The 18,968-nt window shown below is 46.8% G+C and overlaps 1 protein-coding gene across 8 annotated transcripts in view; it reads right to left on the bottom strand.

Annotated features, from left to right (window-relative positions):
• FRMD4B (FERM domain containing 4B) overlaps positions 1-18,968 on the bottom strand; it is a 136,862-nt gene that overhangs the window by 46,457 nt on the left and 71,437 nt on the right. For 7 of the 8 annotated variants that reach the window (XM_075095687.1, XM_075095682.1, XM_075095684.1 and 4 more), the window contains exons 2-5: positions 17,516-17,581; positions 16,659-16,753; positions 14,326-14,418; positions 9,957-10,041 (exon numbers count right to left, since the gene is read on the bottom strand). In XM_075095687.1, the coding sequence (XP_074951788.1) occupies positions 9,957-10,041; positions 14,326-14,418; positions 16,659-16,753; positions 17,516-17,581 (339 nt within the window). The remainder of the gene's footprint in view (positions 1-9,956; positions 10,042-14,325; positions 14,419-16,658; positions 16,754-17,515; positions 17,582-18,968) is intronic. The other variant, XM_075095686.1, reaches the window with a different exon arrangement.

Genomic DNA, 18,968 nt, shown 5'->3' with positions numbered 1-18,968 from the left:
AGGAACCTTAAAAGCTCATCATCAAGGCCATCTCCCTGCCCCAAGGCAGAATCAGCTACATGCGGGCTCATCACCTTTTAAACATACAAGAAACTCATTGAGATTTAACTATCCAAATGCAATTCTCACATCAAAGGCCCTCTTCTCTCTGTCGCTGGTTCCAAGAAAAGCTCCGCAGCTACTGCAGCAGCCAGTCTCTGCTGACCCATTGCAATAGCTACTGCTGGCATTACAGGCGTGTTTGGGACTTAATAACCGAGCACCTCTCTGCTTTTCATCTTCAAAGCACCTCACAACCATTAACTAATTAGCAATAGTAATTAGGAGGCTGCTTTTCCATGTTTATTTACTTGGTCCTAAATACAAGTGTTAAGAAACTCTGGTCACTTTACTAGGCTGTTATGGCATTGCCACAAATGTTAAGTGTGATGCCACAAACCACTTAATTTAGGGTTTTAGGAGACCAGACAGGCTGAAGGGGGCCGGCCTTCTTCAGCTGATGAAGTTTCATTCTTGTTTTGCTGTGCCGATGTCCTCAGTTTCAAATGCATTTGCTTAGAAGCTGTGTTGAGGATTGAACAGGTAAGAAGGTCCTCCCTAACCTGACCTCTCTCAAACGAGACACTGAAGGTGTCTTGACCAGAGCCAAGGGGACAAGCAGGACACCCCAGGTGCAGGGGAGCCACCACAGCTTTCCAGCTGTTGCAAATCTCAGAACAGGGTGGACCAGCCCTAATTATCACATATTGCCGTGCAGGAACAGTGGCAGGAGACTGGGGCCACTCTGAGGGAGGCTCTGCACCAAAAAAGCCCTGAAGAGCAATCAGGAGAATCCCTACCCTTTAAAGGGACTAAATATCAAATAAGAAAAGAGACTCAGGGAGGCGAAGGGACTCCCCTAAGGTCGGCAGTAGCTAAGGGGCAGAGCAAGGATTTGAAGCAAGGGATCCTAAAGCCCCAGCACAGCCTTTATCTAACACTATACAAGTGACAGTCTCTCGGACAATTCCCTTTGAGCCTGGAATTATTCTGCATCATAATATACCATTATTTGCTATCTGGTTCCCCAATTGGCCATTGCTATAACGTAATCCAGCCCTGGGCTCTCAAGGAGTTCGGACAGCCCTTGGCTCAACACAAATCCATATAACGATAGACATCACCCAGACAGGACTCTTCCCACTCAGGCAATATTTTGATTTTGTAACCATCCCTCTGCCCTCAAGGCTGGCAGATGGGAGTCTGTTTTAGCATCGCTTTAACTGCAAAGTCCAATTGCAAAAATAGGTGGGGAAAAACAGCTATAGGAGGATTCATTATGAATACCTGCAATTGCCAGGGTAATTTAAGCAGAGGCTTCAGGGAGCAGGCAGGAGGGGCGCTGGGAGCCAGGGCAGCGAGTGCTCTCACGGCTGCGTGTTGAGATGAAGATGGAAGGTTTTCCTAGATTTATCCCAAGTGGGAGCAAGATCACTAGCACGAGGTTAAGTAGATGGATGTAATTCAGATCATGGAATCCAAGTCTTGTACATTTTAGATGTAGGTAAGTTTAAACAGACTAATGGGTGCAGCTCCAGAGGGGATGAAACTGATATTTTTCAATTAGAGTTTGCACAGGGATCAATCATTTTAACCAGTGAGCCACATTCAGCCCCTTGTGTAGCTCTCCAAAAGGCCACTGGCTTATCCTAACACCACATTTGGTCCAGAGGATTCAGGTGGTGGCTTTTGTCATACTGACAAACATCAGAATAATAGAAGATGGTAGCAGATGTCCCAGCTGGGTGGCAATTACTGTAGAGCAGGAACAGGTCACTATCTCAGCAGCTAGTGAAGACCAAATCCTGCCTTTTGTGCCCATGGGCAGAATTTAGCCCTCAATTCAGAGAGGGGCTCAAGTCCTTTGCTGCACAGACATAGACTTACAAATGTGATAAAAATCACAAGGCTTGGTCATGAATAGAGCAGTGAACCCTCATTAAACACAGCAACAACACTAGAATTTACTGTCACAGAGATACAAGTCTGAAATCCTGATGAAAACACAGATGAAGAATGAAGACAGTCAGATGAGCATTAACTGTGCTAAGCAAATCTTCAGACTGTAAACTCAGATTAAAGTGGATTTAAAAAAGCAGCAACGCAGGAACTGGCATGTTTAACTCTTCAGAGCCAGAACAAGAAATGAAAACTGATACCATTTCTTCCAAGCACATGTAGCCTCCAGAGGTTGAAGACTGACAGCAAAAACATTTCATGTGGAGATTTGAGAGCTGAGGTACTAACACAACTCTTCCCTCTAACCAACCCCTTAAAAAAAATTTTATTAACCAAAGACACCCCCAAATACACACGCTATGATTGAATAGCCTCAAGAGAGCCACAATATTGAATATAATTGGCTGTGATTACTGAAAAGTGATTAAAAAAGCTGTGAAAAAGAAGGGTGCAATTAGTCAGAGGAAAAAGAAGGACCCAAATGTGTACAACAAGATGTTCAAACCACGGGAGGCAATTAGTTGGGTGTGGACCCAGCACAGGTGAAGAAAGCAATGCCAGCGTCCGCACCCTTACCCAGCACTGCCATGACTTCCCGCAAGGGATGCGGTATCCCCGCGATGTGTCCTGACAGCCAGAGGATGCAAAGGCAGGTCCCTGCGGTGCAGAAAGCTCAGCAGCTTTTCAGCATTGACGGCTTCTTTGAGAGCAGAGACTGCACAAGGCAGCCTGAGCTCCTGGGATGGGCTCGGGAGGGGTTGTTGGCCACAACCTGTTACATGACAAGCAGAGCAGCACGGGAGGAACTAGGTCAGGCAAATTCAACAACTCGCTCTGTTGTACTGTGTAATTTCACCAAGGAGGCAAACAACGGCAGAAACCAATAACCCTCAACTTTAAAGTGCCTGTCCTGATCACCAGCATTCGCACCTACATCTCAATCCCAGTAGTGTCACCCACTGTTCACGCTGTCCTGCAATGCACCAGACACCCCATCCCACCCTGCATCAGACACTCCAAACTTTGCTGAGCATCTCAGCTGGGACCAGTTTCCCAAAGGTAGAAACACTGGGCTGAGAAAAAACACAGCAAAGCAAGCGCCTGCCTCCAGCAGACGAGGGAGGGAAAGTAAAGCACTAAACCAGAGGAGATGCAGAATACCAGCCCTTACAGGAGCAAATTAAAGGCTGGTGCTTCCGACCCTCCTCAAAAGGGCACTTCAGATTTGCACTCATGCTGCATTTACCCCACAGGGAACATAGCCTGGGTAGCTCAGGATACCTCACGGCTGCTTCACAGCATTTAGATGGTCCATGACATCTTCCATTTCATCCATTAGGCCCAACAGCCCTTCCTACCCACATGAGAGCGCGCACAACCTGAGACCGAACACAGCTCAGTGCACATGCAGCAGCCACCACAGCTCTCTCCAGGCAGGACCTGCTGCTTCCCACCTCAGCGACTTAGGTCAACCCAGCCAAAAAAAAAAAAAGCTGGTAGTGCCTCATGGTGAGCAAAAGCTTCAGGTTTCTCTGTTACACCCTTTATTTTGCCATCTCTGCCAGTCACCCTCATCCATCTCCCTTGCCCACGTTTTGTGCTTCAGCCAACACTTGGATGAAACTCCAGGGAAAGCAGCAGCTACTCTGAGACTTGTCTACACAGTTCAGTGCAACAGGAGCACATTTAGTGCTGCTTTTTTTTGCCTTAATACAAGAGTAAAAACAGAGAATGGGGGAACGACATGAAGACTTCCCTGTTTGCAAGCCAGGCTGTATGGCAAGCGTCGTTAGACTTAACATATAATCACAGCCTTTCGCTTTCCTACCACAGCACCACGGTGAGATACCCAACACGCACCAATAACAGAACTGGCTGAGCTGTCACAGCATCTTTGCCCTGTGGCCAGGAGATCAAAGGTGCAAAACTCTCCATCACAATTAACGCCAGTAGTTAGACCCAGCAGGAGGCGACTACGTCAAGAGATCCAAGGTATGAAACTTTGGCTGCAAACCAACGAAGCCTTCATATGCAATGGGCCAGCCCAGCTGCAACCCAACCTGCACCTCCCCTGGCAAGAGCCTCTACAGGTCCCTGGGGCACCATCACCCTTTACAGCAGGCAGCCTTGGACCAACCTCCACCGCTCTCAGAGGTGTTGTGGGGAGTCCCTTGACTATACCCACACCGTGACCAAGTCCCTCCGAAGCCACCAGCGCAGCCTTGTGTGAGGTCTCATGAGGTAATGAGTAGGGGGGCCCCATGGATCTGCCAGCTTACATCAGCATAAGGGTCCTGCCTCCTCCTCCTGTCACATTTTGTTCACAGGTATAACTATGCTCCATCCTTCTCATCTGTGGACGTGCTGCTGGGGGGTTTGGGCCATGGAGGTGGCTGTCAGCACCCATGGAAGATAACAGCCCTAAAGTGCAGAAGGCCAGCTGGTCCTGCCGATCCTCATCCTGGGCTTTACACGTGCCATCCTCAGGAGCAGACAGCAAATACAGGCACTGGACAGAGCATTTTTAATAGCCTTGGCTAGGATCAGACTACTCCATGTTATGAGGCTGTATGGGAATGCTCCCCTCTCCCTAGAGATGGGGGAGAATTAGGAAATATCTGTTATAAAACTTTCGAGAGTTCTGATATATGACCACTCTGCTCTCCACAAGCTGGAAGTCAGCCAGACTTTATGTTCACACCAGGGGTCTGTTTTAACAGCTCTTCTTGGTAAGCACTGGTCTTCAGCCTGCCAAGTGCTCACAAGCACTGCCGTTCACAAAGCCATCATGGTTACAGACTCCTCTGAAAAATTCCATTTCCTTTAACTTATTTTTTTTCCTTTTTTTTAAAGCAATTCTTGCAAGTCCTTGAAAAAAATTGTAAATTAAATAAATACCCACCCCACCCCCCGACACCCAAATATAGAGAGGAAAAGGGGAACACGGCCAGCTTGACCAAGATCTTAGTTTACAGAACGTATTTGAAGGACTGGCAAAGAGTCAACCGTATGGCTGCAGAGCTATATGGAGGTTAGCTCTAATGCATAATAAACTTGACAGCGCTTCGCTAGCCAAGTAGGGTGTTATTTTTTCAAACTTGGTTGTTCTGAAAGAAGAAAAAGACTAATTTATCTTTCCAAATTTATCATTAACATGTGCATGACCAGTTCTGACCCACATCCTTAGAAGTATTCCAGCTATGGTCATGGGCTGTGCAATAACACCCTGAACATGTTACAAAGCTCCCCATCCCTGTGCAAACACAATGCTGAGAGACCCATTTCACCTGAAACTAAGTGCTAGGTTTTCACTATTTTAAATTCCAGCTGTACAGCAGATTTCAGAGATCACTATAAATCTAAATCCAGCTTCTTACAGCCAGTGACAGGAGAGAAAGCTTTTAAATTGAAGTTGTCACCACTGAAAGTTTTCAGGCAGCAGTTCTCAAAGCCTTGAAAAAGAGAGGCACATAGGAAAACAGAGCCCAGACATACACAAAGCATCCTTCCAGCCATTGCGTTCTCCCAAAATACATGTAGATAAACAAGCCTATAACTAAGTCACTGGGAGGCCCTTCCATAGACCTGGAGATCTAAGTTTTACCAGCTCCCACGTCCTGCTCAGTGGGCCAAGCTGTTCCTGGCAGCAGATACTGCTTCTCCAAGCTCCAACGCAAAAAGCGTGGATGCTGGAGAGCGGGAGCCAGGCAGCTGGCCGGACCACACAGGACCGAGAGGGCCTGGGGACTGCAGCATCAGACCAGGGGAAAAAATGGGCAGCTCAACATGAAAGGAGGGTAGGGCAAGAGCACTGGCAGTGTTTGTTTTATGGGCTGAAGGCCAAGGTTTATGCACGCACCAGCGGTGAGGAAACACCGGCGCTCTTAGTGGAACAGCAAACGTTGCGTTCAGTTCATATGCAAGGAGACATGGAGAGGGCAAGGCCAGCAAATGCTGAATGAGTCGTGTTGGCAAATCCATCAGAGGAAGTTTATTCTCTAGGCGTGTAAAGCAGTGTTACGTTACACTGTGCAGAAGGAAGATGCCAGTGAGGTGATGGGTTAAGATAGGTGCGCAGTGAAAAGGAGCAGCCACGGACACCTCATGCTCAGCGATTCTTTGCACTGAGTGCAGAAATATAATGCTGCTAAAACATGATCTGCTAAAGTAGAAATAAGGTCTCAGCCCTCTTGTGCTTTGGGCAAAGGGGACCCCCCCGGCTCCCAGGTGCTGAGGGCAAAGCAGAGGGCGGCTGCACAGAGAACAACACAGGTCACAGAGGATGCACAAACCTGGGGTGCGGCAGCAAAGGTCCCAGAAGCACAAAGGAGCTTTGACTGTATAAAAGAGCATGGAGGCGGGGGAGTGGGTGGCGAGTAGAAAGAAATACATTTTTGGCAGCAGAGATTTTATTGTCTGTCTTGTCTCTCCCTTGCCAAAATGTCTACAGAAATTGCAAAATGTACAAGTCCCAGATTCCTCCAACCCTTGGCAGGGAAAGTGGTACCAGATTTGCAGAAATGAACAGAGATTTGCAGGAAAGAATGTGGAGTTGAAAGGTAAGAAAGAGCAGCGTGGCTACGCGGTACACAGCACCAAGCTAGCCTTCTCTGTTTTCAGAAATTTTATGGAGGGTTTTTTCCCCATTATTTTTTTTGAATTTATTATATTTTGTAATATTTTATATAATTATTAATATGCTTGATATGTTATATTATTTATTCTGAATTTTTTTTCAGTTGGGAGTAAAACCTCTCTGGAGTCATCTGGGGCAAGATGGCCAACACAGGAGATACCATTCTCTGTGGTTAGATACAGCCACTTACAGTATTTCACATGCAGGATTGTCTGCAGATCTCTCAAAGAATACTGTAAATACATTTGTGATGCAGCCTCTGAACTTTGTAAGCCATGGATAAATCCCTTCCAGAGGAGGGACTGGCACGAAGCTTCGCCGACGCACTGGCTGTATTTGCCCAAGCCTTCGGTTGGCTCTCGTGGTATGTCCTACACACCGGCTGGAGTCCCAACACGCACCATCTCGTACGCAGGCCAACATCACCCTCTCACCCTCTGCTCAGGAAAGCATAATTTTCCTTTAAAGCACACAAGCCATTTAAGCATGTGCACCTACACACTGCTCTGCTGTCAACACATGCCAGCGCTCAGGAATGTCTAAGACACAAACTCCTTCAAGCATCAGACCTCTGTGCACTGCTCTGGGTTTGGGCTCTTCCACCTACTGTGTCCCCTGTGGGGAACAAGGTACTGTGAAATCTTTGGAAACAGCTTTGTGAAAGCAAAAAAACATGACTGGCTTTTAAGCAATCTTATCCCCACAGGTCGTCTCACACCCCACTGTTGCAGCATTTTTCCTCTGAGCCACATTCCTGGCCCACACAGAGCAGAAGCTTCATGCAAAGATCCAGGTTGGGATACGGCCCCAGCAGGGCATCCTCCAGCACACCTTGTGCATTGGGGAGCATCCCAGAGCACGCGGGCTGGCTGTAGGTTGCTGCTTTTTAAGACACTGGGGTTTCCTCACTCATGCAGCAAGGGAAGGGAAGGAAAATAAAAAAAGAGAAAAGCTAAGCTGAGGCAGGTCTAACCTCCCCGAGATGGATTAAGAACTGAGAAATGCCAGGGAACATTCCTTGCTGTCATCAGCAAGCATCAGCCACTTGCTTCACTGGAGCTAGGGATCTGCTCAAATTCAGGAGCCAACACTGTCCGTCTTGCATCCTGCACCTCCTTCCCCGCAGCACGACGGAGCCTGGCAGGAGCCAGGAGCATACACACTGCGCGAGAGCATCCGAGGTGCCTCTGCACATCCTCTTGTCCGCATCCCATGGGCTTAAATGTGAGAATTGGTCCCATGTGCGCTTCGTGAACTTCTTGAAATCTAGAGACTGACCATAAGTTTACCTCGTATGATAAAATATTTTGAAAAGACCTAATTTGAAGGTTAAAAGCTACCGGACCAAATGTATCTCAAAAGTAAACAACCTGGCTTCTGCCAAAGCGCAGGCTTCTACTGAAACCGGGCTGCGAAGCCGCCCAGCACAGAAAGTGCTGCAGGCAGAGCAGGGGCTCTCTGCTTTCGTTACGTGCTGAATCGCTTGGCGCTGCCCACAGAGATCCTTCTCTTGGGAGGAAGCAATGCTCCTCATCCCTCCACTGCCCACAGAAACTGGACACAACAGAAAACCCTCCTTGCTTCTGGCAGTTTTGCTTGCAGGAACAGGGAAGCCGGAACTTTGGGTTGCTACCAATTAGAGCACACACCTTGCAAGCCATCGGGGGAAAAAGTAGGAACCAGCCTTCATTCAAACCTCTCCCAACTCCCGAAGCCCTGAACTCAACTGGACGATGCGCAGTCTGCGCATCATCAGCACTTCACGTGCTGTCAGCACAGCATTTCAGTAATACGAAGTTATGCTGCTTGAATAACAATATTTATGCAGGCCAGAAGGGACTCCCCTTGTTGGTTTGATGACATGCATGCCTATGATCAGTGAGGGAAGGTTTTTTATGCATCTGTCTTCCTTTGCTTTCTCTTATGCTTTATGCATATCCATAAACACATACTTGCAGCAAATGTTTTGATGTTGGCAGCATTTGTTCAATAGCAGTGGCGTTTTCACGTTCCACCCTAAAACCAGATCCATCTTCCAATTCCAAAATTATTTGCACTGTTTAAAGTGCTCCAGTTTTCCCTGAAAGGATGACTACAAGTTGCCAAGACCCTTCATTTAAAATGGCAGACATGCCAAATGGAGATTTGCTTTTTATTAATTTTAACCAGCAAGGCCCCAAGTTCTTCAAACATCTTTAAAACTCTAGCATGTTGTAAAAAGGTCCCAATTTCCTCCACTCTTCCAGAAAGCAATTCCTGTACAAAGCAGTCACAACTTTGCCATTAACCACTTTCATGTCAGGTTTCTGATCCCACCATAAAATAACAAATACTGGATACTGAATAAGAATCCTCTAAAATATGAAGCATATTAAAGGTGGAAACTTTGGCCAGCTACACCAAGCTCCACCACCAGCTAATGATACACGGTTGTCTTCCAAGAAAATGTTGTAAGAACCAAGTAACCCTTTTAGACTGATTGAAATGAGAGTTAAAAAAAAAAAAAGGCAAAAACCCCCAGATACTCAAGTTTGACATCAACTGGAAAATCCCAGAAACATCAGGCACTGCTGGAGTAAAGTTCATTGAACTGCAGCTGCTATTGCACAACTGGTTATTAGGGGCACACCAAAGGCAGCTGAAACACCACCCCTTCTTCAGACCATGACAAATCTGCAGCGGATCAACCTTATTTTTTAAGATTTGGGCTACTATATCATGAAGCAACTTTAAAAAATATGTTCTACCAAATCAAACGTTTTAAGAAAACAGTGAAAGCTTCTTAACCAGAGAGTAAATATAAAAAGTATTTTAATAACTGGTTTTGATTACTACTTCATAGGGTTTATTACTTTACTGCTGCACTGAATTAAGGCAGGAAATCAGAGGACTAGGAACCAAGTTCACAGCATAAAACCTTCTTCACAAGGCTTTCATTCTTGAGGCAAGTTTGACCTGAGATCAGTAAAGAGCTGCTTGCCTTGAGCGTTTACTATGCAGTATATAGAAGGATATGCCACTGAGACAGAGCCTGCCCGCAAAGTTAAACCCAGATTTCAAACAACTTAAAAGCTTTTGAGTATTTAAGATTTATTCTAGTACACTAAGCACACAGCAGGGCTGTGAAAACAGGTCAAGGAAACCATCATCATCCTTATCCATTTGCTTGGAGCATCAGGAAAGCATGCTGAGGTTTTAATACTTTGATAAGATCTAGAAATTAGATGCAGTTCCTAGCAAGCTTGCAGGACCATGTAGGTGGCAGAGGAGCAATAAACGGGAGATGCACAACAAGGAGCTCCAGAGGAACACTGGGGCTTACCTGGTGCACACAGGACTTGGCATTCAGAAAGAACAACTCGACCGTAGTTTTGTCCTTGAGAAAGGAAATGCTTTCAATGTAGAACCTGAAAATTATGGAAAAAAAAAACCCAGTTACTTTCTTTACAGGTTTCATCTTCCTCCCAAATCATTTTGTTTCCTCAATGTTTTGTTCTTTAGTAATAAAGTAGCACAGAGGAACTATGAGCTACTGCACTTAATTTCCTGCCTATTAGGAGGGAAGAAGCAGAAAAGCACGAGCCGACACCACACAGGGAATGACAAGCTCCTTGTTCAATAGATTATAGATATCTGATGACTTTTCATGTCATTTGAAAACCCTGTCGAATGTTACAGCAGCAAAGCCCATCCCTCCTATGCAGATAAAAACCCAGAAGTGGAAAAAGTAACTCCAAAGGGCATGTTGCAGGTCGGGAAGCCTGCTCAGCGCTGTGGAGGAGAGGAGCTGGCAGCCCCACAAGACCGTCTTTCTCCCAGGAGGAGAAAGCAGCCACCGCCTGAGCACCATTAACTTTGCTCCAAGCAAACAGAGACAGGCAAAACCACACAAAAGGAACACACTGGGGTCGGCTCTATCCCATCAGGTACATCTATCGCAATGACATCTATCCCGGCCCAGCCCTGGCTTCCTCTTCCCAGGGCTGTAGGTGCATCGGAGGCGCACATGAACAAAAACGATGCCATTACTGGTTACTGTGCCCCTGCTAAGGTTAGCAGATGGGTCCCAGTTTGTTATAGAGCTACACCAAAACATCACGTATGCCACTGGCACTCTGCAAAATCACACAAAACCTGTCCGTGCGCTTCTCTGACTCACTCAGGGCATCAAACCAAACAGTGCTGAGATGCATTAAATGGTGTGGAGAAGACACATCTATAATTTGATGAGCGCAGAACTGCCAAGTCAGTTTAAAGAGACAAATTTGTGTGAATGTGGTCCTGTCAATCCTCCTTTAGCTGGATCTGGAGGTAGGATACCTGTGCTTCAGCTCTTTACAGGGGATGAATGCATTGGGTCCAGACTCTCCCACCTGATGCTAGACAGAGGGCACACTGTTTTGCAGCCAAGCAAAGACCTGGGCCACCACCACCACTGCCCCAGCAGCACAGACCACACCAGGCCTTCTCAACATCTTGCCTCTGATAGCAGGAGGGTTGGATGGCCACCATAAGGTACGCAGCCCACTGTGTTCATCAGAACCAGGCCAATCCCTCCCACAGCCCCATGGCACTCCTCACAGCCTCCAGCTCCAGCCATGGGTCTCTTTGTCTTGATGATATGCAAGACATTAGGAGAAGTCCACAGCAGCAGCAGGAGCGCGTGGTAGGAAGCTGTAAGGCTAGCACCTGCTGCACTTGTTAGGAATGTCTGCAGTATTTACGCCGTGACTTGAGACAAGCAATACATTAAATAGTAATTGCTTTAATATTTTGCATTCCTATAGCATGTTCCATCAAATTAACTTTAAAGCACTCCCCAGTATGCCTCAGCAGGATAAAGAGATAATTTACCCATTTTACAGGCATGCAGCCTGTCCAAGGGGCAGACCCAAGCCCAGCAGCCTGCCCCAGACCTTTGAAAGGCTATTTTACATTTCCATGACTCACCTTTCACTAAGAATTGTAGAAGCCACAGATATTTCCACCCTCTCTTGATCACACCTGGTATAGTTTTTTTTCCAATAGCTTTGCTAAACTTCACTTTAAATACATATAAGTGCTTCCCTCCAGAAATGCAGAGCATCAGAAGGCAGGAGCCTCTCTCTTCATATCCTTTCCCAACCTGCTTCCAGACCAGCCTTTCATAGCATGGACTTTACTCAGCCTGCTAAAGCCTTCCACGCTCTGCTGCACTAAAAAGGTGATTCTTCTCAACTAATGACATCATTTGCACTTGCAGTTTCTCTCAGCTAAGAGTCAGACATGGCCAACATCCTCACAAGCAGGATGGTACCCTTGGCTCTGAAGAGAGGTAGCTCCCAGTTGCTGCTCGTACGGAGCAGGAGACCGTAGGATTTATGGAGTTAGGGAGAAGGCACTGGGGAGGCGTTGCCCCCTGCCCCAGCAAGGTCTGCCTGCTCTATTTCTTCTGTGGTACAAGCTGTACGCTCTTATCACCACAGTACAGATAAGGAATACTGGACCACAGCGATAAGGATGTTCAGGGGATGACAGGCAGCTTGGGAACACCATGAAGTGTATGTTCTGCTTTTATTCCTGATGCTGGCAGCATGATTGAAACTAGAATGACACTTTTATACGTCCTAAATCTGCATTATAGAGCTCTTCACCAGCTGCGCGTACCATAAGAAAATTTACATGACTGGATTGAGTTTATGCCATCTGAAGAAAAATAAAATCTGAAAGGATTATGACGTGTTTCATTAACTGAACAGCAAAAGCTCATGGCCAAGGAGTTACGAACAAAAGGAGGGTCATAACAAGGTACCTGGGGATCACCTCCATTTCCAGTATTGCTACTGGAAACTGCAGTGCAGTGTTGATAGATACTGAGAACTGAGGCTGTTGCACATTTGCCACTTGTTACGAGAACAGCAGCTCAGTGCCCTGCCTTGTCATACTTGCATCTCAAATGAAAGTGACACTGAAGCCATACTTATTCTATTCACGGTTGAACCTATCTCAAGCACGCAGAAGGCATGGCCGGTGCAGGAGGGCTTGCCCAGCCCTGCCCCTGCAGCAGCATCCACCGCTGTCACGTCGTGCACAGCCGCTGTCCAGCCCAGGGGAATGAGCACCAAGTGCTGGAGCTCTCTGCCCAGCCCCTCCATGCCACTTGCCCCATGCCTGACTACGCTTTTCTGTTCCAGCCACAGGCACACACAGCTGCAACTATGTATTTTGGCTGCTCTTGTGGGAGTTTAATTAAGGAATAGGCTATGACAAGGCAAATGTGTTCACATGAGATAAGTGTCTGAACTAACCATCCAAGGCATATGCCACAAAGCAAAGGCCTGGAGTCGTTTACTTACCCAAAAAGTTGTAAGAAAGAGAGCTTCAGATTTTGAAGTGGCTTTTCTGCTGGAATATCTTTTTTTCTATGGATCAGATAGTTTCTATATTGCTAATTATTTCTCTATCCTCCTCCTCCTGCTCTGCTTCTCGCTTACTGCCCACCTCCTTGGCTCCAAATTGCTTGGTTTGGATCTCATGACCCTGGACCAATCAGGCTTAAAATTAACTTCTAGAAGTTGATCTTTCTAAGCCAACTCTTCACACGCTAACTCTTGGCCAGGTCTCTGCACACCCTGTCCTGTAGGGGACCATCTTGCAGAGGGCCAAAATGAACATCACAAGCCGACAGCATTAATCCCAACCAAGGAAACGATTGCCTTCACAGCTTTCTTGGGCAGTCATAGATTTTAGTCGCTCAGATCCAAATCAAACACAGTGAATATACTGAAAAGCCCATCACCCCTTTTAAAATTTATTTTTTTTCTCTCTGTTAAAAGCAGGGAAGAGAAGCTTTGAAGTCCATCACAAATAAGCACACATTCAGCAAAACCAAAAAGAGCCGCTTGTTTGAACCATTCCCTCAATGACCAGGGTGTAGAGGACATCGTGAGGCGATGGTGCCAACCAACACAACTACACAAGAGGCTCTGCCTTGGAAGTGCTTCAAATAATTAAGCACACAAGGCATAAATTTACTGAGATATGAAAAGCAAATGAGGTCAGTCTGCTCTCATTTCCCTCATAGACTGTAAGGGAAACAAAAACTCCAACAATATTAAGAATCTGATGCTTGGTCTTTTCTGCCAGCACAGCTCTGTCTCGCAGGACATGGTTTTTTTTTGTTCCAGGCCCTTTAACCAGCAGAGCTTTGCCAGCAAAAGCCCTAAAGTAACGCAATTACGATGGCCAAAAATCATCAATTTGCCAGGGATTTTGTTCTCTCCTGGGGACCGGCTTAAGCTGTGTGAGCAAAGAAGCCATCAGCAATCTCTTTCAAGTACAGACAACCCTTAAGTAAATACAAGACAAGAAAAAGTAAGTACGATAGTTTAAATAAACTGTATTCAAGTTTAGCACTATTAAAGTCAGGCAAATAAGATATTTAAAATACAGGGTTTTAAGCAAAATAAAAAAACCCTAGGAACAATGTCCTAGTAACAGTTTAAAAAGTAGCAGGTTCCAATCTACTTTATTTTGTAGTTAAATACAAAAGAGAGCGGCACTTATCCAGGACTTAGTCTCCTTCTAAAAATAATATATCGCTTTGACATTTATTTCCTTTATCAAATCTGTAATCAGTTCTTTTAAACAAAAACCCTTGGTGGTAAACAAACCCAAGTAGTAATGTTTCCTTTGTGGAAACAATTACTCACCTAACGGCAAAGTACAAAGTTGCCGGGCCCGGTTTCTTGGGCAAGTCATGGTCCAGGACTCGGTGATCCAGCTGCAGCCAGACGCTCTGACCTCTGCAGGAACAGGTTGGGGTGGTGGTTAAAAACCCGGATGGGACATAGAGAAATGGGGGTCTCTGCAGTGCTCACGTTTACTCCAAGTGTTACTTTAAAAAGTGGGAGATTCAGCTCTGAGACAGGCAACCATTTAAAACGATTTCTTCTTATTTTCCTAACTTTCATATTTTGATGCAATTCACTTTTGGATGTTAGAGAATGCTCTTTGCAGTTGTATTTGCAGCTGCAGCACAAAAGTCATCGCATGGCACCCAGAAAAACTAAATATTATTCAAATATCCTCCTTTGCTATAGATGGGGATGCTTCCATTGACTTGACATGTCTAGCAGGGGAATCTGAGCTGTAGCAGAGGCCGGACATTTCCCTGCAGCAAAAACAGGTCTGATCTCTTCTGCTGCATTGGGACCGCACAGCTCTGCGGCTCTATTCCCCCATTCCTCCCGTTCTGCACCACCCCCTGTCCCAGCACGACATAAAAACCCATTTCTGAGCAGAAGGGTTTACCGCAGGCCTGCTCATTAAATGAGGCAAGTGTATAAAAGAGGTCTCTGATTGAAATGGGAAGGAAGCCAGAAAGCAAAAAAATTCCCCCAAGCCCCAGTAACCCCCCTCAGGACCCGGGGGCCGAGGGGGAGCGCAAAAGCCTGTGGCTGCCCCAAAGGCTGGGACATGGGTGCCCTCCAGAGGCCACACGCTCCCTCCAAGCACCCAGCCCAGCCCCAAAACACCCAGCAGCTTCTGGAGCCCCGCTGGTGTTTCTGGGGAAGCCAACAGCTTTTAGGAAATCCCCTGGCAGCGCTTTAAAGCTCACCATGAGGGAGCAACCAGCAACCAAAAACCTCCAGAAGAATGTCATGGCAGCTCTTCTGGGGGGGGAAAAATAAGCCGAGTGCAAACAGCGTCCTTAAGGGAGTTACAGAAAAGCTGGAATAAGGTATTTTCCAACACCTGAAAGGACAAAGATGTGGCAAATATATCCTAGGGAGAGCCCGAGATGAGAGTGGCTGGTAAAAATAACACACTGCTGCAGTCAGGGCCCCAGAGCATTCAGCTCCTACCAGCTCCATGAACACCAGTCCTGTCCCAAGGCCAGTCCCACACCTGCAGATGGGAACTGCCTCGGCAGGGTGGCCCCAGACATGGCTCCGATGTGATTTGTAGGTGAAGGCTTCCATCCAGACACCATAAAAAGCAGCTAGAGAGCAGCAGGGACTAATATTATTCCCATTAGACAAGAGGAGGTTTATTTACGGGGGCTCTATTAGTGTGCAACTCCCTTTCCCCACTGCCCTAAGCAGCTCTGCTCCAGCTTTTTTGGGGACCTGAAGGTACCTCTTCTGGAGACGCCTGGGGAGCCGAGTCCTGCCTGCAGGTTTTGGTCCTGCACCCAGCAGACATGGGGAAGCATTTCAGTGCGATGCTGACAGATGAGTCTAAACACCAGTTGAAATTTCAATTAACCGACTCTTAACGCCGCAGAAGCGGATCTCCGTGGCACTCCGGAGCCTGGCTGCAGCATCCCACCCAGCCCTGCAGCAGCCGCCGGCGGAGGGTGGCAGAGGGTAGGCAGCAGCCGCCTGAGCTGCCCCACTCACATCTGCAGCAATGAAACCTCGCCCAACACCGCTGTGCGCTCGCAATAGTCTGGCTGCCAGGGCAGGGGGGTTGTGCATTCTGAGCGTGTTCTGATTTTGCAGCTCCTTTTGGTCATCTGCAGAATAGCTTGGATGCCTCAAAGTAATAGGGAACCTAGAGGAAAGTTGTTTATGGGAAGGACCAGCCTCATATTTCACTGCTGCTAGAGAAATTTGGGTTTAGAAGACTCAATAATACATTTAATATTAAAGTGCAAAGCAATAGGGGTAATTAATTCTGAAAAATGCAGAACCTTTTTGCTGTTACTTAAAGTGCAGAGTAGGAAAGCTGAGGGTGTTCACATGGGAAATTATTGCTGAATCAATTTTTTTCACCTTTTTGAGACAAACAGAAAAAGTGAAAGCGTCAGGAATGTATTTTAAAGTATTCTCTGGTTTGTTCCCGGAAGATATTTTCCAAATATTTTCTGGTTTGTGCCTTCCCATTTCCTCAGCCAAGCAGCACAAACACTGGGTAGGAAAATCTTTTTTTCTTCAAAAGAAAAAGACTTTTTTCCATCATGCTGAGCTGCCATGGTATCGTGGATAGGTTTCACATTGCAATAATCACACAGCTGTTTAAAATAAATGAACATACTTACGTATCATCTATAAACGTTATCCCAAAATACTCCTTTTCTTTCAGGTTGAAGTGTGAGGCCACGAGATCCAGTAACTCCCGCGACAAAAGCTTGGGCTATCGAAAGAATAAAAATAATTAAATTCATTTCAGTCCAGGCTTTTAATACGTAATAAAACTTTTCGCTGCAAATACTGACATTTAAGTACACGTGGCCAAGTTAAAACCCCGTTGTAGAACTTGATACAGAATTGGCTCCATCAGCCTCGGGGCAGGCGGATACGGGGTCTCTGTGGAGCCGTGGGACTTGCGGAGCACGGAGAGGCAATTTCGTACTCAACCCACTGCATCGAGCTGCAGCGCACAGACTGGCAGCTGCTTTCCTCTTTCGGGGGGAGAAAGGTGGCAGCTCAGCCCTTCTGCACTTAGAGCAGGAGGGATTTCTCAGTTAAGAAAATATTGTGCGCTGGAGGATCTTGTGCTTTGGGTTCGGTTACGGGAATAAAACACACCCCCGAAAACACAGACTTTTCTTCCCTTCTAAATTGCAAAAAACCACCACGACCAGGGGTGTGTTTAATGCACACCTGATGAATTTTAGAGAAAGCAGATGAAAAACTGAGTGCAGAACTGATGTCAGATGTTTTGCCCACTGTGCATCAACATCCAAGGGAAACCCCCCTGCTAATTCAGGTCTGAGGAGAAGCACGCGTGCCTGAAAGCATGCCCATTTAGTTCACCTCTATGAGTTGCTCCGGTTAGAGATACAACTTCTCTTCAAGCATCACTTATGCATCAGCCCCCAATAGCACTGCCAAAGAAAATAAGCTGAGAGATCTGGCACCGTGCTACCAGTCCCCAAAAGAGAGGGGTCTGTACCTGAACCAGCAGCTCCAAGTTCCTGTCATCGAGGAGGTGCACCTGGCAGTGCCGGCCCTCTGTCATCTGCAAAGACAGCAACACAGCACCGTGAGGAAGGGCAGGGCGCCCGGCTTGCACAGGCCCACATGAGGCTCAGGGGCAACGGCGGTCCATAGCAAGTGTTTAATCTGCACCAATAAGGGAATCGACTCCGCACCGGAGCAGAGTGTCCTTCTCCAAGGACTCGGTCTGGGGAGCTGCCTCAGCACTCTCAGCTCCCATCAACTTCAAGCCGGAATTAAGGGTGCTTAGTAGCACTCAGGATCAAATAAAAGCGACATAAGCGCTGCAAGAATTTAATGTGAGGATGAACCAGCCTGGCTAGTACCATAGCCACAAGCAGCAGCAATGGCCTTTTGCTCTGGTGAGGAGCGGAGATGACCACGGACCCGTGAAATCCCTGTCTATCCAGCCCTCCCTGCAGATGGGTCAGCTGAAATTTGGTCCCTTGACAGCGGACCTGGTCTCTAGTCTAGATGGAGTCTCTACTGGTACATTAATGCTTTCCCTTGGCTAACTTTTCACAAGCAGCAGTCATTGCCTCCATAGGATTCTTACATAGGTGCTTGCACGCATCAAGAGAGGTGCTTGAACTGAATGATTAAGAACAGGATGAGCTTTGCAACCTCTAACATTATATCTGGACTACCTTGGTTCCCACTTTGTGTCACATCTATCTCTTGCAAACAACATGTCTTTCCCTCTTTAAGGAGGGAACAGTTCAGAAATAGCTGCACATTATGCCCTTTTAATATCTGCCCTTTGAAATCTAATACATTTCCATGAAAGCTTTTACATTATTTAAAATCTGTTCTAATTCTGGACCTCTCACCAGCTTTGGCAAGGTCTGGCTTCGCAATGCTCTCTAGGCGAGAGCTGGTGAAGGAAACCTGGCTTTTATATTTATTCTCCCAGCCTCAGAGTAACTAATTTTCCTGACAGCACAAGCTTCTCGCAGACTATAAATTCTGAGCTCTGAGCAGAGGCCGAGGGTGGTTTGCTTAGATAGGGGCTCCTGGAGGGATTAAACAGTAACACACAGCGGTTTCTCCTTTCACATCCCTCTGGCTCCACAGGGACGGGGACAAGGACAGGGCTGAGCTCTGCCACCACCAGCACCCCCTCATCACCTCCTGCCCCAGGATGTTGCACATCCAAATCTTACAAAGACTTAGAAATAAATACAATTTATACCCAACTGCTGTATAACTGAGAAGAGACCTCCTGCCTCCCCCGGCACTTCCCCTCATTTCAACGCGTGGCTGTTTGCACAGCAAGCGCTGCCGAGACACAGCCTCTTCTGTCACCAGTCAGCCATAAGAAGCCAAATTAATAAAGCTTTATTGTTTCAACTAATTGAGCTCATTTTGACCAAAAGCTGGGAGGGAGTCCCCTCCCGAGGAGCTCTGCA

The sequence above is a fragment of the Phalacrocorax aristotelis genome, chromosome 6 (genome assembly GCF_949628215.1).
Source record: "Phalacrocorax aristotelis chromosome 6, bGulAri2.1, whole genome shotgun sequence".
In the NCBI taxonomy this organism is placed as follows: Eukaryota; Metazoa; Chordata; class Aves; order Suliformes; family Phalacrocoracidae; genus Phalacrocorax; species Phalacrocorax aristotelis.
This window is presented reverse-complemented; position numbering and strand designations above follow the sequence as displayed.